This window comes from Herpailurus yagouaroundi, unplaced genomic scaffold, assembly GCF_014898765.1.
Source record: "Herpailurus yagouaroundi ecotype Mexico unplaced genomic scaffold, PumYag 142, whole genome shotgun sequence".
Lineage (NCBI taxonomy): Eukaryota > Metazoa > Chordata > Mammalia > Carnivora > Felidae > Herpailurus > Herpailurus yagouaroundi.
Genome location: NW_024412397.1, coordinates 8,485,165 through 8,503,123, shown reverse-complemented (window position 1 = coordinate 8,503,123; position 17,959 = coordinate 8,485,165). Strand labels below are relative to the sequence as shown.

Sequence of the window (17,959 nt, the reverse complement as noted above, 5' to 3'; positions counted from 1 at the left end):
GGAGTGGGAGATACAGACTTCCTGCTTGGAATGAATGCCCATTCACAGGAATAAAGGTACGGTGTAGGGAATAGAAGCCATCGTATTGTAATAGCATTGCAGGCTCACAAATGGTAGTTCTACTTCTAGTGAGCACAGCATAGTGTATAAAGTTGTTGAATCACCATGTTGAATACCTGAAACTAATGTAACGTTGTGTGTCAACTATACTCAAATTAACAAATAAATAGAATTAAAAATAATACTTCCAAACTCACTTTATAAGTCCAACATCACCATGATACCAAAGCCAAAGACATCACAAGGAAAGAAGATACAGGCTGATGAACATAGATGTAAAACTCCTCAATAAAATACTAGCAAACCAAATTCAACAACACATCAAAAAGACTACACACTATGTCCTAGTGGGATTTATCCCTAAGATACAAATTTGGTTTAGTATATGCAAATCAAGCAGTGTGATACCTCACATTAACAGAGTGAAAGATCAAAAACATAATCATCTCAATAGATGCAGAAAAAACATTTGACAAAGTGTAACGTCCAATCACGATTTAAAAAAACCTCTCAATTAAATATGTATAGAAGGAAATTTCTTTAACAAAATAAAGATGTTTATGAAAAACTCACAGCTAACATCATAATCAGTGGGGGAAAACTGAAAGCTTTTACTCTAAGATCCAGTACAAGGTTGGGATGCCCACTTCTATTCAACATACTACTAAGTACTAGAATGAGCAATTAGGCAAGAAACGAAATAAAAAGCCTCAAAATCAGAGAGAAAGGAGTGAAATTATTTCTGTTTGCAGATGACATGATCTTTATGTATAAAATCATAAAGACTCTTTTCTTAAAAAAAGTAAAATCCTCTTAGAGCTAATAAATGAATTGGGGTGCCTGGGTGGCTCAGTTGGTTAAGCGTCTGACTTCTGCTCAGGTCATGATATTACAGAGTATAAGTTCGAGCCCCGCGTCAGGCTCTGTGCTGACAGCTCAGAAACTGGAGCCTGCTTTGTATTCTGTGTCTCCTTCTCTCTGCCCCTCCCCTGCTGGCACCCTTGTCTCTCTCAAAAGTAAATAAACGTTAAAAATAAATAAATAAATAAAAAGAACTAATGAATTAAGTTGCAGAGTACAAAATCTACAATTAAAAAATCAGTTGCATTTCTTTATAGCAACAGTGATCTCTCCAGGAAGGAAATCAAGAAAACAATCCCATTTAAAATACCATCGAAAAGAATAAAACACTTGGGAATAAGTTTAACTGAATAGGTGAAAGATCTGTTGCTAAAAGGTATAAAACATTGTCAAAAGAAATTGAAAAGACACAAATGGAAATATCCTGTGTTCATGGGTTGGAAGAATTCATATTGTTAAAATGCCCGTACTATCCATAGTGATATATGGATTCAATACAATCCCTATCAAAATTTCAAAGACATTCTTCACAGAAACAGAAAAAAAAATTGTAAAAGTTATATGGAACCACAAAAACCCTGAATAGCCAAAGCGGTCTTGAGAAGGAACAAAACTTTAGACATTGTATTTATGTATTTCCAATTATATTAGAGAATATGGTAATTAAAAGCTGTAGTAATTACAACAGTGTGGTAATGGCATAGAAGCAGACACATAGACCAATAGAACAGAATAGAGAGAGCCCAGAGTTACATATACTCACACATATATGTGTGTATATATATATGTATATAATAATGCGTACCTGGTCAACTATGTTTCGAGAAGAATGCCAAGAACACACAAGGGGGAAAGGACAGTGTCTTTAATAAATGCTAGGAAAACTGGATATCCACATGCAAAGGAATGAAATTGAATTCTTTTCTACACCATACACAAAAATCAACTCAAAATATAAATTTTTTCCTACAGAAATTAAGTGTAATTTTTTTTCCTACAGAAAATTAAAAGCAATTTTTTCCTACATAAAAGTGATGTGTTTCATCTTTGAACCTTCTGACTCAATCGCTGTGAATTCCTTAGGGATTACTCCTTGACATGAATATGAAATAGCTCTGATAAGCCAAGTCACCACTTATGTATGTTTATATTTGGGTTTTAATTGTATCACTTAATAACACCTTTAAATTGTTGACCATGTCATTTACGGACTTAGACCTGAACTGCCTGAATCCTTTTGTGAAGTAACCTTCCTTCCGTTAAATTCTGCTAATTTCATATTTATTTGAATTAACTCTTTTATTAAACTTTAATTATATTTTGTACTTCTATAGCCATGTGAATAAGCAGTATTTAGAAATATATATTGTTAAATGATGCAATAATTTATTGATGTATATTATTGAAATACTCTAGAATTTCACAATTTTAATGTGTTGATTATTTTTATGTCACATTGACAGGTTTTAGACTAATAAAAACATTTTTATTTTTAAAAATTAAAAAATATTATTTTAAAAGTAGTTCTTATCTCAGAAAATACCAAGTTCCCACTGAATGGTAAATCCATACAGTACCAAGAGGGAGATGTAAAGATAGGGGATGCAGATATATTAGATCTTGACCTGAATTGTTATGATTCAAAAATAGTTTTTAAGATGTATTTTTATTAAAAAGGAACAGTTCTGGGGGTGCCTGGGTGGCTCAGCTGGTTAATCGTCTGACTTTGGCTCAGGTCATGATCTCAAAGTTCATGAGTTCAAGCCCCCCATTGGGCTCTGTGCTGACAGCTCAGAGCCTGGAGCCTGCTCTGGATTCTGTGTCTCTTTCTCTCTGCCCCTCCCCTGCTCGTGCTCTGTCTCTCTGTCTCTCTCTCTCTCAAGAATAAATAAACATTTTTAAAAAAATGTTTAAAGGAACAATTCTGGAGATATACGAACTTCTTAGAAAGCCTTCTGGTACGATTTTATAACATTTTATAATTTAGTATAATACTTGCATTTCCTAACCAAAACAACCTGAGAAGCAGAATTTTGTCCCCTTCATGAATATTTTGCTCTCCTGGCCTGTCTTTAATGTCTTAGAGCACATGCTGAAGTGCATGGCATCACACTCTTGGTCAGCAACCAAGAGCCTTGCACTATTCTGGAAACCACCGTAGCGATGTCTGCTTAAGGAGGTTGTCTACATTTCTAAATTTCTAAATGTAAATTTTACAGAAGAGCAAACACAGTGTTCACACTGCATCATCTGTCAGATTGCCTAAGGCACAGAAGTTGGAGCATCCCCAGTGCTGGCTGCATTTTGCTAAGCTATCCATTAATTTGTTTTGTTGATTTTTGCTATGAGAGGACAAAAAAGATGGAACTCAGGATGTCTGTTCTAATATTCTTTTATATTTGTAAGCAAAATATTTGGGGATGACCCTTGAGCAGAATAGTAAATGCTTGTATGATACTGTTTTGTACAACTAGATATTACACATGATATAGCTTACATAGCAGCGTATAACTTTTAAGTTCACCTGTCAGAAGTTGCATGAATTCTTGGACAACACATAATCTTCATTGCTTTTAGATTCTACTTAATTTGGGTAAGATCCTTTGTTTACTTAAAATTAATAGCACTTGAAAATAATCTTTTTCAAACGTAACTTCAATTTGCTACGTTAGGATGAAAATCAAGTTAAATATTATTTGAATCACTTAACAAATCATTTAAAAATTCAAGAATTTAACTTTATTTGAGAATATGCTTTAAGGTACTTTAAATATAATATGTGAGTCATTGTTCTAATAAAAGCATTTTTACTCTTCTCCCCAAGGTATTGATCCTCTGAAACTGAGAGATATTGGTGTCTAATTTCTCTTTCTTGGAAGAGGAAATGAGTATTTTCAGATACATAGATATATAAGTAGATATAAAAAAACATACATAGTATATGTATATTTGTGTATGTGCATGTATATGAAGCAAATCTTTTTTCAGTTATTTTGCTTAAAATCACTTATTTTACCGATTTTAATTTTGCATGTTAATTTTTTTTTTATTTTCTCAATGTTTATTTATTTTTTTGAGAGAAAGAGACAGAGAGAAACAGAGCATGAGTGGGGAAGGGGCAGGGAGACACAGAATCCGAAGCAGGCTCCAGGGTCCCAGCACAGAGCCCGACGTGGGGCTCGAACTCACAGACTGCGAGATCATGACCTGAGCCGAAGTCAGACGCTTAACTGACTGAGCCACCCAGGCGCCCCAATTTTGCCTGTTAATGTTAATGAGATAATTACAAATAGAAAAATAAACATCAAAAAAAGATGCCTTAAAATGAACTTTTCAGCAGTGTGACAGAACTGTAAAATCATTGGGACAGAGAATAAAAAGGCTCCTCTGGACAGCCTACACAGCAACCCTGAGAAATGGGTTTGTTATTTTATGAGGCTGAGTCTAGGTCACTACAGATTTTAGAAGGGAACATGACAAATAACCAGGCTTTCCTCACAGTTTTATTTCACAGACATTAGTTTCCATGGCATGGGTACAATTTTTGGTCTTGAATTGATGCTTTTAATTATTTTGTTGCTATCATGTCCTCATCAGCATCAAAGGTAGCATCTTCAAAATTGGAGGACTAAAAATTTAAAAATACATGAAATATATCTGTACGTTTTTCTCCACCTCAGACACTAGCTGGTGATTGCTAGTGCTTCTAGGATGGCGTTGCGAGTCATGGATGGAATTAAATCTCTTCAGGAACATCCTGCATTTTCGATTAAAGCATGTGTGATTAAAAAAACAAGCACTGAACATTGATCAAGCAAGTCAAAGCTGGTACCCTTCTCAAAGACAAGGGAAATACCCAGTTCCTGTCCACTCTAGCCATCCCTTCCCATCTAAGGCGGGAAGGACTGAGACCCACTTGTGAAGTCCACCTGTTAAGTCCAAAACTGAGACCTTAAAAAAAAAACAACAACAACTGAGACCTTACCCTAGAACTAGCGAATGCTCGCCCCGCCCCCCCACACCTCACCACCAGGCCAGCCACGGCCTACCTTTTTTTACCCAACACACATGTCTGGCTATGAAGACGAAATTATAAGAACGGAGAAAAAATAGAACCATATAAAATGCACCATTAAAATAATAAAATGCAGAAAAAGAGTACAAGACAAAAATAGGAAAAAAGAACAAGGGCAACAAAGAAAAAACAGCAGCAAATATGGTAGATGGTACAACTACATCAATGATCACTTTAAACATCAACAGTCTAAATGCATCAATTTTATTTCATTTATTTATTTATTTACTTACTTACTTACTTATTTATTTGAAAAAGAGCAAGCACATGCAAGCAGGGGGAAAGGGGCAGAGAGAGAAAGACCCTGCAGCAGGCATCACGCTCAGCATGGAACCTGATGTGGGGCTCGATCCCATGACCCCGGGATCATGACCTGAGCCAAAATCAAGAGTCACATGCTCAACCAACTGAGCCACCCAGGCGCCCCTAAATGCACCAATTAAAAGACAGAGATTGTCAGAGTGGATCCAAAAACAAGGTCTAACAACATGTTTTCAAAAAGGAACCCACCTTAAATATAAAGACACACATAGATTAACAGTAAATGAGTATAGAAAAATATATCAGGCTAACATTAGTAAAAAATATAATTAAAAGTTTCGTTAAAATATACCGTGCTAACATTAATTTGAAAAGGGGAGGTAGTTTTTTAAATTTCAGACAAAGAAGACTTCAAAAGGAAAGTTATCAGGAATAAAGAAGGTCATTACATATTGTAAATTGGTCAATCCTACAAGAAGACATAAAGATCTTTAGTGTGGGTGCACCTAACAACAGAGGCAAAAGTTGATAGAACTACAAAGAGAAATAGATGCATCGACTATCATAGTTGGAGTCTTCAATATCCCTCCATCACAAATGGACAGATCCAGCAGGCAGAAATTCAGTAAGGACAGAGTTAAACTCAACAGCACCATCAGTCGACTAGATATAATAGACATCTACAGACAGTATCATCAAACAGCAGAACACATTCTTCCCTGCTCTCACAGGACATTCACCAAAGGACACCACATTCAGGGCCACCAAACATACCTGAACAAATTGAAAAGAATAGAAATTGTACAATATCTGCTTTCAGATCACAGTGGAGCTAAACTAAAAATCAAAAAATCGATCAATCAATCAATAAACTAAAAATCAATAATGGCAAGATAGCTGGAGAATCCTAAGATGTATGGAGTTAAACGACACACTTCTAATCGATACATGGGTCAAATAAGGAACCTCGAGGGAAATTTTTCAATATTTGAACTAAGTGAAAATGAGAACAAACCTGTCAGACCTTTTGTGTTAGAAGAAGTAACAACATGCAGCATGCTGAGAAGCAAATTAAAAAATTTACCTCATACAACAGTATTATTGCCATGTGTCTGCAGAGCAATTGGGAGAATAGACATTTCCCATTTCTGTGGACTGTGGAGAAAAATAAAAGGTGCACAAGTTGTAGCAGAAGACCTTGTGCTCCATAAAAAGTTTGGAGCTAGAGTAAATAAGTGTGTTTAATGTTTACTAATTGCCAAATGAATAAGGAATTGCTAACTTGGGTGCATGAATCGTGGGTGGGCCTTAATGAGAGAATGTGGTGAGGTAGCAGTGGGTACATGAAGTTATGAACACCAGGTGCATTTTTCAGGGAAGCGAGTCCATTGCTTATATTTAAGGACCTCAAATTTTCAAGCCACTTTTTCTACCAGTTGACAGGTGCCATTTGCATCATCACTATGGTCTTACCAGGAACTTGCACCATGGTTGAGAGTTAGGAGAGGGGTGAGTTATTAAATCCAATCAGTGTTTAACAAAAATTTACTGAGAATCTTCTATATGCCACGCCAGCTATTGTTGGCAGAAGATACAATTTTCATAAGAAGACAGAGTCCTTGCTTTCATGGAGTTATGAAATTCAGCAAAGACCAAAACTGAGGGCGGAAGAGAAGCCATCTTTTGTTTTGTTTTGTGTTTTTTTTTCATTCTGTATTGTTTTTGGCTACAGTTCTTTGGAAATGAGTACAAATGTTCAGTGGAGATTGGTTTAAGAGAGTAATAACGGATTATTCTGTTTCAGCACTCTGGTATACAGCCTCCATTATACACTAAGTGAAAAATATTTTTCTTTCAAGGTAACTGAACTGCACAACATCAAAAATATAACCAGACTGCCTCGAGAGACAAAGAAGCATGCAGTAGCAATTATCTTTCATGATGAAACGTCAAAGACATTTGCCTGTGAGTCAGGTAAGCAATTGCAGCCTCTGTCTACAGTTTGTGGAAATTGAATTGCGCCCGAGACAATGGCCCAGATGGATGAAGTTACACCACTGACTAGGAAGGCGTTTTGTGGTAAGACTGGGCTGTAGAAGACTTTAGGAGGAAGCTCAACATATTGATTTCTACAGATGTTTTGGGTGCTTGTTTGTCATCTGCCTGTGTCTGGATTTTGCTCCCAGGTGGTCAGAGGACTCTGGAGGTTTCCGTGCGAGCTTGAAGAATTAAGTAAACGGTGCCTGGGAGCTGTTGTCAGGGCAAGCTCGCGACTCGTACTCTGGTCCTTGCTGGGTGCGGCTGTAGGCACTCGGTGGGAAAATAATTGCGCTGCCACGGAAGTGTGGCAGAGCACAGCCGAAGTCCCCAGACATTCCAGAACTTTGAGCAATTGGTTGCTTTCATGGCTTCTCAGTACTACAGGGGAATACATTTCAGACTGAATTTTGGCATCCCAGCTCATAAAGCACTCTGACATCATTGAGACACAAGGCAGTTTATGGTTCGAACGTGCGGTCTTTTTCATTTTGAAATCCCTGCGCTAAGTAACGTATTAGTTGGCTTATTCCAGCTTTTTAAAGATTTTGCTCAGTGGAGGAGTGCATTCCTTTTACAGTGGATGGAAGCAAAAGACAGTAAGGGTTCAAAAGATGTGGATTTAAAGTAATAGGTCTTTAGGAGAAGCCTTACTATTTTTGGAAAAGGAAATAAAGCTTCTGGAGTTATGAAGTTTCTAGGTGTCATTCATACCAGGTTCTCTTATTCTTTATTCGCCTTGTCCGAATAAAATGGTTCACACCTCCTCACCTACGCTTCTCTCAGTTTTGCTAAAGTGAATTGGGACTTATCAAAGTGTTTCTCTCTCCTTGGATGCTTTTAATCCCTTTTGCCATCCTTCTCTCCGCCCGTCATCTGGACTCATTTCATCATTTAAAATTGACTTTTGGCATCGCATAGAAGTCTGGTAACTGGTGATATCAATTCCATTTTATAACGGAACCTGTCCCAACCTTGCCATTATTCACATCTAAAAGTGCGTGTGCCTTCATGTTTCCTGTCTAACCGGTTCACTTTTCTCTGAGCTCTTAGCTCTTGTCTCCTATTGAAACTAACAACCAGAAAATTGGTTTTCCAGAAAAGATAAAAGATAATTTTCACTATTGTTTGTATGTTTGTGCTGCTTTACATTTTTGAAATTATACTGGGCCATGTTGTGTGTATGCTTAGGCAACGCTGAAGTCTGTTATTTCAGTGAAGAATGATATCGAATTATGTTTCTGAAATTCGGACTCAAGAGTCATAACCCACAAGTCTGACACTGGAAGCTTTTTAAGATTATTTTTTAAAAAATTTTTTTTCAACATTTATTTATTTTTGGGACAGAGAGAGACAGAGCATGAACGGGGGAGGGGCAGAGAGAGAGGGAGACACAGAATCGGAAACAGGCTCCAGGCTCTGAGCCATCAGCCCAGAGCCCGACGCGGGGCTCGAACTCACAGACCGCGAGATCGTGACCTGGCTGAAGTCGGACGCTTAACCGACTGCGCCACCCAGGCGCCCCTGAGATTATTTTTATTTGTATTTTCTTTGTGGCAGTGGTGGTTTCATGGCTCATGTAAGAGTTTTGACAGATGCAGGGTCCTTCGTTAGAACGAAATGGCCTTAATATCCAGGAGAGGAATTTGTAGACATCGAGGCTGAAGATAGATCCAAGTGTAAAACTAAAAGAATGGTTTTCTTTGGATTCCTAGCACGGAGTTTTCAACTAGTTTAAATTATGACTTATTTGAATTATTTGTTTTTTAAATCACTTTTTTGTATGTAGATAGAGCGGTCTGCTTGACGGCTTTCACTTGCTGGTAGTGAAAGTATTTAAGAAACTTTGGCACAAGCTTCTTAAATTTTCTTAACTTCATGGCACATGACAGTGGAAAACAAAGAAACTGCTTAAAACACATAAACAGGGAATTTGAGTATCTTTTCTAGCAGATTTTATTTTTTAGATCAATGTTAATTAAGATCAGTAGTCCACGTCTGTTGATAAAATGGCAAAATTATTTGGGGAAAAAAAGAGCCCAATGGTAAAGCAGTCACAGATGTGAAAATCAAAATAGCAATATGGTTGAAGCCAAAATGAAAAGGAGCTCTCAGATTTATTTCTAATGTGAATGCATGTAAAAGTATATTCTCATGATGGCTACTGAGAATGTGAATTGCCTCAATTTTTTCTTTCGAGAAAACCAACAACTGCTATTAAATAATATGCATACCCTTGACTCAGTGAGCCTCTTTGGGAACATATCCTGTATGAATATATGCACCAGTACGTGAGGTCGTAGGTTTAAGCAAGTTATGTGTAATTACAACAAAATCAGAAACAAATGAATGGCTATCAAGAAAATACTTGAACGAATTGTGGTATATCCTCATCACAAGATATTATGCAATCACTAGGAAGAATTCTGAGTAAGCCAATTAACTTGAAGACACTTGTATGAATTTTAGTACCTCAAGCAAAACATGTCATCAGAGAAGTGCGTACTGAATAACGGCATTTGTAAAAGAAACAATGAGAGAGATAGTGTGTGTTTTAATACGTGTTACCTGGGGTGAGAGGAGATAGTAATGAAGTGGTTGGAAAAGGAAGATGGGGAAAAATGCAAGCAAAAAAGGGAAAAGAAGAAAATACCCAGCATAGAACGATCCCATTTATATGAAATGAACATGTGAAGGTGTGAATGCATGCATCCAGTGTTTAAAGTAAGTTAGTCACTAGGGAAATGCAAGTTAAAACTACAGTGAGAAAAAAACAAAAACCATAAAACCACAATAAGCTGTCACTATGCCCCTGTCAGAATGGCTAAAAGTTTTTTTTTTTTTTTTAAAGTAATACCACCAAATGTTTGTGAGGATGCAGAGAAACTAGATCCCTCATCCATTGTTGGCAGGATTATAAAACGGTAAAGCCACTTCGGAAAATGGCGAGCAGCTTCTTATAAAATTAACCATGTAATGATTCCACAATGCAGCAATTGCCTTCTTGGACATTTATCTCGGGAAAAAAATGGAAATTTATGTTCATGCACATACATATACACATACAAAAAAATATTCATAATAGCATTGCTCACAATAGCCAAAAGCCGGAAAGAAGCCAGAGGTCTTTTAACAAACTGTGGTGCATTCACACCATGAAACACCCCTCAGCGACAAAAAAGGAACACACTATTGATAAATGCAGCAACCTGGATGAGTCTTGAGTGAATTATGCCAACCAAGCGAAAGAATGTCAATCCGAAAAGATTACATATTTTGTGAATCCATTTGTGTAACATCTGTGAAATGACAAATTTTAGAAATGGAGAACAGAGTCCTTGTCAGAGGTTAAGAATGGGATCGGAGGTGTGGGGGCCCAAGGGGATGAAGGGTCGTAAAAGTAACATGAACTTGCGTTGGCACTGAGCAGTTATCCTGATTATAATGGTGCATAAACACACCCACACAGGTGGCAAATTATGTACAGAACTTACACACACACAAGTAAGTACAAGTAGAACTGGGGAAATCTGAATAAGATCAGCGCACAATCAATGTCATTATCTTGGCTGCGATATTATACTATAATTTTGCAAAATATTACCATTGGGGGAAAGTGGGCAAAGTTTACACAGAATCTCTCTATAATATTTTTATTACTACTGTACTTATCTCAAAAATCTTTGCAGTAGAAAATATCTCTATACTATCTCTAAGGTCATCTGTGATACATTTTTAAGTTAATGACAGGCTAGGGGGGACTTGGAGAGGAAAAAAATGTTTGGTATATTCTAATACGGTAAAAAGTAACTGACAACAGTAATGACAAACAACAAAAATAATCCTAAATGTGTGCCTATGTAGCTTCTGTATGTTTTGTGAACACAAAGAAACATGGACAAGGGGACACATGTGTGTGTTGTTCCTTCTAACAGGGACTCCTTGCTTGAGCCCCTCCCCAGCCTACGATGCCCCCTGCGCACCGTTTCTCCTGGACGTTTCCACGTGTGCTTTCATTTTGGCACTGGTGTCTCATGCCCTTCACATCAGTGCCTATGCTCTCCACATCCACAGCACCCTGACCTTGGCCTTCACTTACCCTGTTCACAATCTCTCCATCTTATATAAGCTCAATGAGGACATGACCATGTTTTCCTTCTCACCTTAGACTCACCAGCATCACGGTGCTAATGCAAATGTGTTGCATTAATGAAGTAATAAATGAGCAAAATTTGTATGTAAGTTTTGTGATAACGATATATTTATCATTTGGCTTTTCCCAAGAGATATTTCTTTTTTCAAAACAACTTTTTGAAACTAATTTGGCAGCCCCATGGGGAAAATTGTTTAAGTTGCCAGATGACAGATCGTTGTGTGTTTGTGATAGCATGAGAGGGAGTCAGTGAACGTTGTGCTGTGTGTGTGTGTTTGTGTGTGTGAATTGCCATGGCCCACCAGACCTGCTGCGATGACTCTATGAGTAGAATGTTGTGGAACACAAATAAGAATTTCTGGAGCTTGCCTATTACTTGAAGAGACCCCTTGATCCTTGGTTTTTTTTTTTTTTTGGACATGTTTACTCTCAAGTCAATGCCTACTAAACGAAGGAGCAGATGGCTTAGATGTTGGAAACCCAGTATCTGGCTAAGAGATTCTGCTTATCGTCATTAAGGAAAAGAGAAAGAAGGTAAAAGAGCTCAACTATGCCAGTATAGGAATACCTCAGGGATATTGCGGGTTTGGTCCCAGACCACCACAATAAAGTGAATGTTGCAATAAAGTGAGTCAAATGAATTTTTTAGTTTCCCAGGGCATGTAAAAGCTATGTTTATACTAAAACTGTAGTCTATTAAGTGCGCAATAGCATTATGACTAAAAAAATGCACATACCTTCAACATACTCAAATAAAATGCAACCTTTCACAGTAAAAAAAAATTGCACATTCCTTAATTTAAAAAGACTTCTTTGCCAAAAAATGCTGACCGTCATCTGAGCTTTCAGCAAGTACAGTAATCTTTTTGCTGAGGGAGCGTCTAGCCTCAGTGTTGACGGATCAGGGTGGTAGTTGATGAAGGTTGGGGTGACTGTGGCAGTTTCTTAAAATAAGACAGTGAAGTTTGCCACATCGGCTCTCTTCCTTTCATGAACAATTTCTCTGTAGCAAGCAATGCTGTTTGATAGCAGTTCACCCACAGTAGAACTTCTTTCAAAATTGGAGCCAGTCCTCTCAACACCTGCGTCTGCTTTATCAACTAAGTTTATGGGGAATATTCTCAATCTTTGATGTCATTTCAACAATCTTTACAGCATCTTCAGCAGGAGCAGATTCCATATCAATAAACCATGTTCCTTGGTCACACATACACAGTCACTCCTCATCCATTGAAATTTTACCATGAGATTGTAGCAACCCAGTCACATCTTCAGGCTCCACTTCTGATTCTAGTTTTCTTGCTGTGTCCACCACATGGGTAGTCATTTCCTTCACTGATGTCTTGAACTCCTCAAGGTCATCCACATGGGTTGGAGTCAACTTCTTCCAGAGTCCTGTTGGTGTTCATACTTTGGCCTCTTCCCACGAATCACGAATGTTCTCACTGGCATCTAGAACGGTGGATGCTTTCCAGAGGTGTGCAGTAGACTTTGCCCAGATCCATCAGAGGAATCGCTATCGGTGGCAGCTGTAGCTGAAATTACTCCTTGATCCATCAGCTGTAGAATGGATGTTGTGTTAGCAGGCATGAAAACAGCATTCCTCTTGCTGTACATCTTGGTCACAGCTCTTGAGTGACCAGATGCATGGTCAACAAGCAGTCATATTTTGAAAGAAACCTTATTTTCTGAGCAGCATGTCTCAACCATGGGCTTGAAGTATTCAGGAAGCCATGTTGTAAACAGAAGTGCCATCATCCAGGCTTTGGTATTCCATTTACAGAGCACAGGCAGAGTAGATTTAGCATAATTCTTAAGTTCCTAGCATTTTCAGAATGGTAGGGGAGCACTGGCTTCAACATAAAGTCATCACCTGCATTAGTTCCTAACAAGTCAGCCCGTCCCCTGAAGCTTTGAAGCCAAACATTGATTTTTCCTCTCTAGCTATGAAAATCCTAGATGCCATCTTCTTCCAACGGAAGGCTGTTTCCATCTATACTGAAAACCTGTTGTTTCGTGCCACCACTTTCATGAAATATCTTAACTCAGTTTCCTAAATAACTTGCTGTAGCCTCTACATCAGCTCTTTCTGTTTCACCCTGTATTTTTATATAACAGAGATGGCTTCTTCCCTTTAAATCTTATGCGCCAACCTCTGCTAGCTTCAAACTTCTTCTGCAGCTTCCTCACCTCTCTGCAAACAACTGAAGGGAGTTTGGGCCTTGCTCTGGATTAGGCTTTGGGTGAGGGGAATGTCATGGCTGGTTTGATCTTCTGTCCAGACCGCCACTACTTTCTTTGTATCAGCAAGAAGACTGTTACATTTTATTAGCCCTGGCTTCACAAGGGTAGCACTTTTAATTTCTCTCAAGAACTTCTCCTTTGCATTCACGGCATGGCTAATGTCACAACTTCTGCCTGTCTCAGCTTTTGATATACTTTCCTCACTAAGCTTAATCATTCCTAGCTTTTGATTTAAAATGAGAGATGTGTCGGGGCGCCTGGGTGGCGCAGTCGGTTAAGCGTCCGACTTCAGCCAGGTCACGATCTCGCGGTCCATGAGTTCGAGCCCCGCATCAGGCTCTGGGCTGATGGCTCAGAGCCTGGAGCCTGTTTCTGATTCTGTGTCTCCCTCTCTCTCTGCCCCTCCCCTGTTCATGCTCTCTCTCTGTCCCAAAAATAAATAAACGTTGGGGAAAAAAAAATTTAAAAATAAAATGAGAGATGTGTGATTCCTGCTTTCACTTGAACGCTGAGGGGCCATTATAGGCGTATTGGTAGGCCTAATTTCAGTATTGCTGCGTCTCAGGGAATGAGGAGGCCTGAGGAGAAGGAGAGAGATGGGGACAGTGGAAGAGTCAGAAACACACGCAGCATTTGTTAGTTACTTTCGCCGTCTGGTATGGGCACAGTTTGCGCCATTCCAAAACAATGACAGTAACATCATCAAAGATCGCTGGTCACAGTTGCCATAACAAATACAGCATCAGAAAAAAGTGGGGAACGTTGCCAGAATTACCAAAATGTGACACGAAATGAGCAAATGCTGTTGGGAAGATGATGTCAGTAGACTTTACGACGTACGGTTGCCATGAGCCTTCCATTTGTAAACACCTTGACATCAGCTTAGCACGTAAAGTGCTAGTAAAGCGAAACATACCAAAACGTGGTATGCCCCTATGTGAAATCTGGAAACTTAGCTCCAGCTAATTTAAGGCGACTTGTATTTAGCGTCTGAACAACCTGGTTAATTTCCGAAATAATTATTGGAAGCACTGAATTTTTTTTTTTAATTTTTTTTCAACGTTTATTTATTTTTGGGACAGAGAGAGACAGAGCATGAACGGGGGAGGGGCAGAGAGAGAGGGAGACACAGAATCGGAAACGGGCTCCAGGCTCTGAGCCATCAGCCCAGAGCCCGACGCGGGGCTCGAGCTCACGGACCGTGAGATCGTGACCTGAGCCAAAGTCGGACGCTTAACCGACTGCACCACCCAGGATCCCCTGAGGCACTGAATTTATCCATAATATAATGAAGTTATTTTTATAATTTCTTCCATCCAAAATATATAATGAAATATCCATGAATTGAATAAATTCCCCCATATTAAAAATGAAAAATATTTGAGTAAATCCCAAGTCCCCATATATCCATATGCTTATAATTAATTTTTAAAAATTTTGCATAAGTATTACTTTGTACCCAAAATACCTGGATATCAGTTTGTCTACATTATATTATCCAAATTCTATATCCTTACTTCTAAGAGCATCTTATTTTCTAAAATAACATCTTTTCCCCATACCTGTTTGTATTAGTCAGTAAGATACATTTGGGTCTTACATTATTATTGTTGATTATTTTAACAAAGCTTTTGTTTTTTTTAATGTTTATTTTTGAGAGAGAGAGAGAGAGAGAGAGAGAGAGAGAGAGAGAGAGAGACTATGAGTGGGGGAGGGGCAGAGAGAGAGAGGGAGACTCAGAATCTGAAGCAGGCTCCAGGCTCTGAGCTGTCAGCACTGACAAGCCACGAGGTCATGGCCTGAGCCGAAGTCGGACGCTCAACCGATTGAGCCACCCAGGCGCCCCTAACAAAGCATTTTTAATCCAGAGGATTCTCTGTGGTTTTCTGCTTCTCACACTTCACATAATCCTTCTTACCGCAAATAAGTTCAAAAAGGATACAGTCAAAAATTATTCTTCAAATCAAAATGAAAGGTAAGAGGCATGCATCGAAGTCTTTACTTTGATTAGCACTTTTGTTATACATGCAATTACAAAACCTATGTTGGTTCTCACCTGTGGCACAGAACCTGTAAACAGAAATAAACTTATGCCTTTGTGTTAGAGCTTTACATGCTAGACAAAGATACCGTTTTTGGAGTTAGATGAATGGAACTCACTACAAATGTAGCCCAATATTATAAATACAATGTAATAAATACAATGTGTGTACATGATTTCACCAAAAGTATTTTTTTTTTTGTTTTTAAAAAGCATTTCTATTTCCCAATTAAGAGATCCTTTGAACCATGTAGATTATTTAGTTTTGGAAGGGTTCAACTTATGCTCATGAATGAGGGGAAGGTCCCCCATATAAAGGTTCTGTTACTTCAGGTACTCACTGCTGGTTGTACAACTTTCCACATTTGTGGCAATAAAACTAACTTAATAGAAGTAAGCCAGGACAGCACCTAGTAGGTTTTGATAATCGTTGAGTTGTATTGTCAAATATGACTTTAAATTGTTAAAGCATAGTTTATAGAACTCAAAGTAACAGCTGGTATATATCCAGTACAAAGGAAAAAATCAATTTTATTGCATTTAAGAAGTCAAATTTGGGTGTGGTATTAGAAAAATAGTAAGCGCTGCTGCTCAGAGTTACATGGTCTGTGGATAAACATAATCCTTCAGTTTTAAGTTTCAAGTGATGTCAGCCTAGCACATCTTATGAGCAGTCCATTTACTTTGGGGATAATGGGAGACATTTCTGTTTACTGATTGTTCAATACCAATGACAACTTGAATGAATTTGGAACAACTTCTATTTCTAGCTGACTCAGTCACTGTGGAAAAGAATGGCTGGTTTATAACCATCTGGTCCTTAGCTACCCTGCTAAGAGATTTGGAAGAAATCATTAAAAAACAGAATCTAGTGGCCTTATGTGATCTGAAATGTGTTGGGATTTTGAAGTTATTTCTTTAGGGAGAGAGGAATGCTGTGTAGCACTGACAGTGTAATGGGACTAAATTCTTAGTGTTCTTTGTCGACTCACATTGAGTAAAAATACCAAACCTTAAGTTGCACCCTCTCATAAAAAGGCTAAGTTAATTCGGTAAAATGTGGGCATGGTGTTATAACGTTGGCGTGATAAACAAGTCAGAGACAGAAGTGATCCGACCGGCATCTTATGACTTCATTCCCTGCACTGTCCAGGCACTAATGTGTAATGCAGGTGAGTGAAATGGTCTGTAGATTCAGTGGAAGGCAGTCCCTGCCTAGCCACCAAAATCATGGCTGAAGTGAGTTCGTCTTAGGATGAAATGTGGCCAGTACACCAAACCTGAAAGAGGTCCTCTGATTTAGGACACTGAAAACACAGAGGAATTGGTTCACTGTGAAAGAAAAATGCATAAGTTAATTAACACTTAATTGGAGTGTATGCCATTAAATGTAATGTGTGTAATACTGATGAATCCTGGTTTACTCGCTCGTTAAGACTGATAAACTCTGGAAATGGATGTCTGGAGAATAAAATCTAATACAAATCCCTAGAGTACCTCTTTCTGCCCCGATTCCAATGGTTTGCTCTTTCAGTTTGACCGGTCACCCTTTAGATGCCTACCTTTGAACTCTGTGGACAGTGGAAGGAGCTACAGCTCACGGGCCGTCTGCTGTGCCCGCACTCTGTCACATGGTCACTCCATTCTCGCACCCCACGTGCTGCCCTTCCTGCCTGCTGCCTCAGTGTGGCTTTCTGCCCGTCATTTCACACAATGTAGAGCTAGCTAACTCCTTTCTATGAGCCAACCCAGGAGATTTCCCCAGAAGTCAGTCAGGCTCCAGAAGTACTTCAATTTTTTTAAGTTAATTTATTTATTTTGAGTGACAGAGAGAGGGAGAGAGAGAGAGAATCCCGAGCAGGTTGCATGCTGTCAGCACAGAGCCAGATGCGGGGCTCGATCTCCCAGACCATGAGATCATGACCTGAGCTGAAACCAAGAGTCGGACGTTGAACCGCCTGAGCCACCCAGGCGCCCCTGGAAAGTACTTCTAGAACTAAGTACTGACTATGCAAGAATTGACAAAATACTTTCCAAGTTTTATGAACAATTAACATAGAGTGTCAGCTGGAAAAGAGTCAGAGAAGGAGGTGTCATTGTCATTCCTTATTCCTGTACATTAAGAAAATGTGGTCTGGCTTTGTTTTCAGGATTTACATAAAGAATATTACCTTTGATGTGTCACTCTAAAATTGTACCATATGCTACTCTGTTACACAGAACTGTT

At 38.6% G+C, this 17,959-nt stretch overlaps 1 protein-coding gene across 1 annotated transcript in view; it reads left to right on the top strand.

Moving 5' to 3' along the window:
* DOK6 (docking protein 6) overlaps nt 1-17,959 on the top strand; it is a 371,687-nt gene that overhangs the window by 133,750 nt on the left and 219,978 nt on the right. The window contains exon 3 of the mRNA XM_040478594.1: nt 7,117-7,231. Coding sequence (XP_040334528.1) covers nt 7,117-7,231 — 115 coding nt within the window. The remainder of the gene's footprint in view (nt 1-7,116; nt 7,232-17,959) is intronic.